Source organism: Anabrus simplex, chromosome 4 (assembly GCF_040414725.1).
Source record: "Anabrus simplex isolate iqAnaSimp1 chromosome 4, ASM4041472v1, whole genome shotgun sequence".
NCBI classification, from domain to species: domain Eukaryota; kingdom Metazoa; phylum Arthropoda; class Insecta; order Orthoptera; family Tettigoniidae; genus Anabrus; species Anabrus simplex.
Window position 1 is genome coordinate 337,219,360 of NC_090268.1, and position 9,692 is coordinate 337,229,051.

Consider the following 9,692-nt stretch of genomic DNA (forward strand, 5'->3'; position numbering starts at 1 on the left):
GTTGTTTTGAAAAGATTATCTACGAAAAAAATTATTTTTCTCAGTAAATGAACGTTTTGGAATTTAATTTTTCCCTATGTTTTGCACAACTATTTAACCCTCACGCTTATTTTCTCTCCTGGCCCACGGAACCACGGTAATAATAATAATAATAATAATAATAATAATAATAATAATAATAATAATAATAATAATAATAATAATAATAATAATAATCTATACTTAATATTATAAAGAGGAAAAATTCGTATGTTTTTAACGAATAGACTCAAAAACTACTGAACCGATTTTAAAAATTTCTTCACCTATAGAAAGCTACGTTACCAGTGAGTAACATGGGCTATATTTTATTTTCAAAACAATTTGAGGTGGGGGTACGGGGGGAGATATAAAACTAATAGGCTAATATAGGCAAAATGTCGAATTTGTCGTATAAGAACGAGACAAAGCTCAATTTAATCCTCTTGACGCAAGGAACAAAACTCTGTAAACCATGTTTTAAGGCCCTAAAACCAACCGTTACGGAGATATTGGCACCACACTACCCCTGCTCTAGGAATCGGATAAAATAATGAACTGCCGTAACCATGGCAACGTCAGCTCCAAGATTCTACAGCAGCGAAATTATGTACAATATATCACAAAAAACTAACATTTTACAGACATGGAAATTGATATTTGGAATCGCCTTTAAAAATAAAAGAACACAAATATTCGTTTTCAGAAAATTCACTTGGGATGGGGGGGGGGGGGGTGAAAAGAAGTGAGGAAGGAGTTGAATTGTTTTTATGATGATACATATATCTCAAAAAAGGAAGATGCTACAGACTTTAAAATTGGTACTTGGAATCTCCTTTTAAAATGAAGATACTCTTTCTGGAAAATCCACTTAAGAAGGTGGAAATGTTGTGAGCAGTGTGGCCTATGTCGACGTCTTGGTCTCAATGGCAGACTCTACTGAAAGGCTGCAATCGAACATCCTGGTACTTGAAAATATGCGCAATGAGAGTTAAACAAAAATTAGCCTTTCCGTGACTAATGTGATGTCATATCGGGAATACAAACATAGACTTCGTTTATCAATTCAAGTATTCAGAATGTGTGTTCTCCCAGGATGATGGTATACTAAGGGCTATTGAATCAGGGTGTATCAAAGATAATGCAGTGAGCTCGCAGTTGCGATCAACAAAAGTATTCTGTAAGAAGGAAGACAGCTCCCGAACGAAACTATATTTTTCAGAGCAACTTTACCATACTGGAATGAAACCTTGGTGGATTACGGATATCTTATGCATTAGTAACAGACCTGATAATATCATGATTGGTCGCCGGTACAAGAAGGTGGGAACAATGATTGGAGCGTACTCAGAATGAGGGGTAAAACTTTAAGTGAGGTCTGAACACGATTGATGAAGTTGTACGCATAAAACTGCTTCAGTTGTGGGGTTATGTGACACAAATAGGGGACGATAGGTCACAGTGAGAACAATGGGCTCGGTCATGGAGAGTAAAACAAATAGGGAGAGACGAAGATTATAATGTTTAGACAAAGTTCTAAATAATTTACAAGTAAACATTGCCACAGAGCCAGTTACAAATGCAATATTGCGGAGACGGTTAATACGTTTACAAAGGCTTGCAGACTGAACGCTGAAAGACATAAGAGTCTATAAAAAATATACCTTTCTACGTGAGTATTACCGAAGTATTGCACAGAAAGATATGACCAGGTATTTTCCATGTGAGTAGTAGTAAGTAGATAAATTTGCAGTGTAACTCTTCGCGTTTGAATGATGTGATTTGCTCTTGTAAGGGCTACAGCAAGGGATATCATTCACACAGCTGGTATTGACAGCGCTCAATAGCAGGCCGTCATTTATTCCACTTGTTACAGCTTGCTCTGACGTCACGCGAGCAAATGGCACAGCGCCCCTCTGTGTTTTCCGAGAACTATTTATATAACTCAAGTGGGAGGAAGTATTCACTACCTGACATGTAACTAACATGATGTCTCAGGAAGATGACGTCATTCAACGTGGGTTTCTACAATTACTGTATAAGACTATATTTTTCGCACTGCTACCGAGCGAATTGGTGTGCGGTTAGATTACGTAACTGTCAACTTGCATTCGGGAAACAGTGGGTTCAAACCCCACTCTCAATAGTTTTGCGTTGTTTCCTACTCTCACAACCCCTTGTGGGTGGGGGAGGTTAGATAACACCCACGGTTTCCCCTGCCTGTTGTAAGAGGTGACTAAAAGTTGGTCCCATGGACTCTTAACACTGGAGCGTGGGTTGAAGAACATGGGGCCCTCAACTGAGTCCTGGAATTGTTTCCACTTACTTGTGTTACGCTCCTCACCGTCATCTATCCTATACGAACCTCCTTGGTCAACTCTTGTTTTTTACCCCGAGACCTAGGGAGTCTTTCATTTTCATACCCTTCGTGGCCCTTGTCTTGCTTGTCTTGTATAGATTTACCCCAGTTTCACGGCAAGCATTGAGTCAGTAGCCTTACCAGTGCTTAAAAGAACTCCTTTGCGAACAAAATCCCCTCACCTCCTCTTCTTGAAAAACTGTAGTTAGCCTGTATTTAATGGAAACTAAAATCAATAACATTATTTTTATTCGTATTGCTATCTCAGTGCCGATGGAAACTTTCCTGTTTAGGTGCGACATCAATCATCTGGCTCATAAGAGGACAATGAAAAAAGAACTTTAACAAAGGTATCAAACGAATTCCACACACACTAAACATGTACAGTTGAAGATCCACGAATTCCAAGCACTTACATGAGCGGCAATGGTTCACGGTGTGAGTTACTGTAGTCACGTCCTAGTTCGTGAATCATGGGTAACGGCTGAGTGGGCTAGTAAGTGGTCCTGAGAGTCAGGATACCAGTCTACGGAATGGGAATGGGCATCCCGGGCATCATCCTTGTGCTCAGGCGGCTAGGACTATGCAATCCACCGCTGGTCCTTAACACGTTGGAGGAGAGATCCTCACTTGGACTATGTGCAAGTAGGGCAGCATCCTGCTTCACGAATTTACCGAGCTCAGAACAATTTAAGCAAGCCTCGGACCTATGGGAGTAAAGGAGTCCAAGTTAACATAAGCTGTCCTTGTTGGCCTCATCCTCATTACATGCCCAAACCACCTCAATCTGGACATGCTGACCCGATCACCCTATGATCTCTCAATCCGAGCTTCCTTTCCAAACTAAGCCATTCCTTAGACTGTCTAGTTTTGTTTCTTGAATTGCCGGCCTAATGAATTTAATCTCAGATGCCTACAACTCGATGAATCCTTCTTAGAGAGGGTGCAGGTTCATTAATAATTGCGAACGACTGCCATCATTAAAGCTCTCGGTTCATAAAATCACCCATCATTACTTCAGATATTTTGTGATCATAAGTACTTTACCTCAATCTTATCAACTGTTACTAATTCTTCATAGATGTAGTAATTTACAACTGTTTCTTGGAACAGGCCATGCTTCAACCGCAGTCTCAGACTCAATTATAGCTGTGTCAGCATGGAATCTGCTGAGATATTAGTGGCGCTGAGTCACTGCATTTCAAGTAAAACTAGTACGTTTCGATGTTGTGAATGTTACTACTCATAGGGCCGGCTTTGCGGCAAGGGCAATTTCTGGCATGGTGAGTAAAGCAACGGCAAACCACCTCACTCCTCACTATGCCTTATATTCTTCATTATAGTGCTTCCATCAGATTTTACGAATTGCATACAATCTCATTAGTGGTGCTGCTTGAGGATCCAACCAGCCTTTTAGTTGAAGACTGAACAAAGACCTTACTTTTATAGGCACACAGAAACTAGAGTTAACGTTATTTTCCTTTTTTAGGAGTGTATCAGTGTAAATATTATTGTATTAAAGCAATGTAAAATGGAATTCTTTCTATGTTTTTACCCAATTCAGTGGCGTTTACCAAGAACAGAAATAAAGGAATACCGGGCGAGTTGGCCATGCGGCTAGGGGTGCGCAGCGTGAGCTCACATCCGGGAGATAGTGGGTTCGAACTCCACTGAGGATGGTTTTCCGTGGTTTCCCATTATCACACCAGGCAAATGCTGGGGCTGTACCTTAATTAAGGCAACGGCCGCTTCCTTCCCATTTCCAGGTCTTTCCTATCCCATCGTCACCATAAGACCCATCTGTGTCGGTGTAACGTAAAGCACTTGTAAAATAAAGGAATAAACTCTCATACACTCATGAAACAAAAGTATAGTATCAAATAAATGATCTCATAATCCTACTTTTAATATTTTACAGATTTATGAAAGTAGGCTAATGCAGACGATGTATTAATATATTTATTACATGACAAGAGTTCCATGAAGATAGCTTTACACACCGTGATGAACTGTTATTTATCGGTTGGCTGGGAAATATATATCATGATTCAATTGGCTTAAGCTCTTTGTATAAAATGACAGTTTTATCCCAGTAACTGCAGTAGCGTTATTGAATCAAACTGTTTGGAAAATCTAGGTCGTCGAGTATTGATGCAGCCGCAACCACAACTGTACAGGGGCGAGGTGCATCCCGAATATTTGAACACGAGTTCCCTAATATAATTATCAATTCGCAGTCATTTCATTTGTGAGAATCGTAATATTATTGTTTCATGTCAATGTTTAGCACTGCCATGATAACAGGCGTCGTTGTAGGCTCATCAGGAAAAAGAGGAGAATGAAACTGAACTAATAAAGCCTTTTGTCTGCATGTTTGTTAATTAAAACAACGGTTCAGATCATTAATTACTCATCCCAGGGAAAAACCAGATACGTAATTTTTATCGTTTTATTTTTTATTTTTGCTGTAACCTAAGGCCAATGCTCTCTGTTTTTGATACTAACAAGGTACATAATTCCGTAGTATTATTGAAGAAATATCCAACTTTACTTCCGTAGTATTATTCAAGAACTATCCAAATTTTACCTCCGTAGTATTATTGAAGAAATATCCAAATTTTACTTCCCTATTATTATGGAAGAAATATCCAAATTTTACTTCCGTAGTATTATTAAAGAAATATTCAAATTTTACTTCCGTAGTATTATTGAAGGAATATACAAATTTTATTTCCATATTATTCAAGAATACAAACATTCTGCTGAAAGTACCAGATAAGTTGAGTTACCTTGTTAATATTCTGAACATTGTCAATAAAAGTGGCTTCAACCAGATAGGTCACTTTGTCGTATGTACAATATATTTTTAATGGTTATTATGGACGTGAACATTATTATGTTGTAAACGAATTTTAGCAGTGATGTTACACAACTGCTTCTAACTATTAAATCTCACTAGCTGACAATACACGAATGTGACTTACACGCTTTGGTTTCTACTGGTCCACACCAGAAAATAATACCTGGTCACTATGGGACAAGTCAGCTTCATTCACGATCCAAAGGAGATACTTAATTCATTGATTGAATTAAAAAAATCCAACCAAAACCATTATATAAAGCCTGTTTCGTATAACGCAAAATGGTTCGAAAACATTTGGTGAATCGGTAATTTCGTATTGATTAAAAACAAAAATGCTTACCCTGGAGAACTTTAATTTATTGACCTGTCTTTTTATTCCCTTGGATGAGTGGTATTTTCTCGGCTACGCATATAAGAAGACCTTTCAATTTTCAATTACATGCTAGTCCTTGGACAATCGTAAATTATGGAACGGCCAATGGGAATTATTCCTTTTCCTGCCCTTTTTATGCATGGAGTATGGCACGTGATGCACATTCGTTCATTTCTCGGGATGGAATGCTAAACCTGTAAAAAAATTCCAAAGTATTCAATGTAAGGTGCGTAACTAGTAACTACACTTTCAATACATTGGGAACAGTTTTGTGATGAAATTCAGCAGTATTTTACAGAAGAGAGCCAGAAACCCGGCGATTGTTGCAAATTTTTTCTGTACTGACGTCAATATATAGAATTCTCGTCGTCGAAATGAGTGTCAGTGTACCATATAGTCTACGTGTTCAGTATTTCTAATGTGGTTTAAGTATAACGAGAATATTAGCTCATACGACTTTCGGATGTTCGAAATGATAATAAAATCTTACCTTCGTATTTTGACATTTCATGCAGAAATTTCACTTCCAACCTACTCCACTAGCAAGAGCTTGAACAACGTCCCAACAAATCAGGATGATGAAAAAATTATTCTTCCTATTGCCATTCACCCTTCTGTAGTAAATGTGTTGATTATTGTTCAACACCACTAACATAATGAGATAACCGGAAATTATGATAAAGGAATTTCTAGTCTCAAAACGGAACTGAAAATTTAGTTCCTGAAGATTTCCCGTTACTATTAAAACTTGTCTTTATATGTCAGTTGTAATATGTGAACATTTTAAGTGATTGCTGGCATTATGTAATGGTGATATTCTCCATTGTTCCAGGTTACCTTCATGAGTTTATGCCCCAGAGCCCTGAGGAACCACCACCAACACCAGTCCACACAGAGGTACTTGCCCATGATGGAGGAATTCCAATATTCCGTCTCCGCAGCGTGGAAGAGACGGAGGCGGCGCATGACCTTCTTGAACTCTCTCGTTCGCTACCGCCTCTACCCGCTCCTGGTGTAGTAATCGCGCAAGAAACCTACCGCCCTCAGACGCCGGTCCATCACGTGATATATAGCACGGAACCTCCCACACCAGAGCCTTCGCCCAGCTATCAGCATTATGGACACGCGCAGTCTCCTGTACACAACATGCATCCGGGTTACCGACCTGAATCACCTGTGGATCAGCAAACGTCTTGCTACCTCCCTCAGGCCCAATCTGCACCCTCAGAACAACTAATTTGTTACACCACTCACGTCCAAACCCCCGCTCCTGAACGACCTCCATGTTACAACCCACAACCACAATCAGCAACACCACAACCACCTCCTTCTCTAACACCACCTACGTCCGAGTACTCTTCAGATGCCGAAAATAATAATCCCAATCCACAATGTCCTGAAAAAGTTGATGATTTACCGCAAGAAAACGATCATGATGTGGAAGGACGACCTGTTAAAAGTTCAGTGGTGTATACTTATGATGCTCTTCTGGTGACAGATGGTCGGTCAAAGAAGAGTACTGGGAAACGTCCCCTTCCGGCATTGAGTCCAGCTCGGTCGGATGGTGTCAACGAATCAAGTTCCGAGCTCGCAGATGCTCAGACAGTGTCTGGTAAGCAAGGGAGATATGCGTGTTCCGAGTGCGGTAAACAGTATGCTACATCCTCGAACCTTTCAAGACATAAACAAACGCACCGAAGTTTGGACTCTCAATCCGCTAAAAAGTGCGTCACGTGTGGGAAAGCGTACGTCAGTATGCCAGCATTGGCCATGCATCTTCTCACGCACAAATTATCTCATGCTTGTGGAGTTTGTGGAAAGTTATTCTCTCGTCCTTGGCTACTACAAGGTCACTTACGCTCTCACACGGGAGAGAAACCATTTGGCTGTGGACACTGTGGTAAAGCGTTTGCCGACCGATCCAATTTGCGCGCGCACATGCAAACCCACTCTGCAGACAAGAACTTTACATGCACCCGGTGCCATAAGTCGTTCGCCCTCAAGTCTTACCTCAACAAACATTTGGAGTCGGCATGTTTTAAGGACGGGGAGGAGCCAGGTGGGATGCTGGAGCAAGATTCTCTTGAGTCTGAATGCAACGAGGTTGAGGTAGAGGTAGAAATAGAGATAGTATAATACTAGAGCTTTGCATTTGCAAACGTAAAAAATTCTAGTCTAGATTTTGAATGAGGGTATTTTACCCAAAATATTTCGTTGTTTATTTACGGATATTAGAAAAATGAAAATTTAAAAAAAATTCTACTGACATTAAAATAGTATAAAATGTTATGTAATACATTATATATAAATATACCTGCTCAAGATTACTCATTTACAATGCATACAACAAAATAACTACTTTTCTAATCTAGTGTTTTACGTAATGTAATAAGTAATCTGAGGAATATATTTTCCCGTACCTCTACGGCTCGTCTCCTTCTACCTTCTTCATTTGCACTACTTTTATAAAATCGTACGCTAAACTAAAATCCAAGACGTCATCACTAAAGTTTTCTATAACATAAGAATACTTTCATTTTCAAATCAGTTATTTCGTTACAGGAGAGGCTTTATGATACATAATTTAATGACATGTGAGTGCCGCCATATGATGGAGTACCGCAGCGTTGTGTAAGACACCGGGGAAGTTTATTGTTCGGAAAGAGAAAAAATATATTTTCGATTGTTCATTTTAAAAGTACTACAACTATAGAATTGCATCGTCCAGTACAAAGGTTTTCATTCTTTTAAGATTTCAATGAAAAGAGATATTTACATTTATATTAAAAGTTATACCATATTTATTCCATGCTTGAAAATGTGCCAGTAGCCGTTTCTAACACAAGTGCTTATTAATTATTGCGTTATATTGCAGTTGACCGGGATATTTGGTACTCAACAAATAAGTTACCATCTCGTAATTCCTCACTTATAGACTTCACTCACAACTTTTTCAATGAAAATATACGGAATTTTTGTTGTAGGGAAACCAATATAAACATATGACAAGCTGAATATAGAAGGAGTATATAACAGAGTCATTGATTAATTGGGGCCTAATAATTGAGTTCTGCTTTCTTGCTGCATGCAATAAGATCAGTTCATCTCGTCTTTATCGTAGAGAGGAAATTATAATGGCCTAATGATTGATTTCTACAGTGTCGTTTTCATCAAAGGGGCGGGTCGTTGTTCTGACAGAATAAAAAGTTATGAAATGAGGCCTAATGAATTGATTCTGCGATGAAGCAGGACGTTGCTTTACCAGTGGAAGAAGAAAACCTGAGGCCAAATGATTGAATTGTGTAGTCTTGTCACTCGACAGAGAGATGAAGTATTGTTTAGGGCAATGATGTAAAATACATATAAACTGAGGCTACGATCGGTAGATGTAACGCAATAGCCATTCAGATTTTGTACTAACGATAATTCTAACGTACAGTCATGGAAAATTGATGTGGAGATCATATTGTTTTCCGCAGACTATGACAACAACAAATCTTGTACGGAAGGCTGAATAGAGTACCATCACAAGAAATTAGAAGAAATTCAGAGCATAGCAACAACTAAACCAAACCAAAACTCAACATGCAACGGCCCCGAAGAGGCGAAGCCTACGAAGCGAACGCTGTTCAGCACGCAGGCCTGTAGATTACGACGTGTCGTGTGGTCTGCACGACGAATTCTCTCGGCCGCTACTCTTGGCTCTCTAGACCTGGGCCGCCATATCACCATCAGATAGTTCCCCAATTGCAATCACGTAAGCTGAGTGGTTCTCAAACCAGCCCTCTGATGCAGGTAAAAGTTCCTGACCTGCCCGGGAATAGAACCAGGAGCTCCGGGTATGAGGCAGGCACGCTACCCCTACACCGCAGGGCCGGCTATAGAAAAACTACAACAAGTAAGTAATAAAACTGAAGGAAATATTGCTCCCCAATAATATATTTATTCAAAATTTCTAAGAGGACACAAAATTGAAAGTAAATTTCATATCCGTAAAGGCTTAATACAATCCTTCCGGAAATTAACTTTGACTGAAGACTGAAGTTTTGACTTGAATTTACCTACTTGACCTCGGGCGG

General features: G+C 39.4%; 1 protein-coding gene across 1 annotated transcript in view; it reads left to right on the forward strand.

The window, feature by feature from the left end:
- The window catches only part of LOC136872271 (transcriptional repressor scratch 2-like), a 351,026-nt gene extending 343,277 nt beyond the window's left edge, over window positions 1–7,749 (forward strand). The window contains exon 2 of the mRNA XM_067146091.2: window positions 6,446–7,749. Coding sequence (XP_067002192.2) covers window positions 6,446–7,749 — 1,304 coding nt within the window. The remainder of the gene's footprint in view (window positions 1–6,445) is intronic.
- The last annotated feature ends 1,943 nt before the right edge of the window (window positions 7,750–9,692 follow it).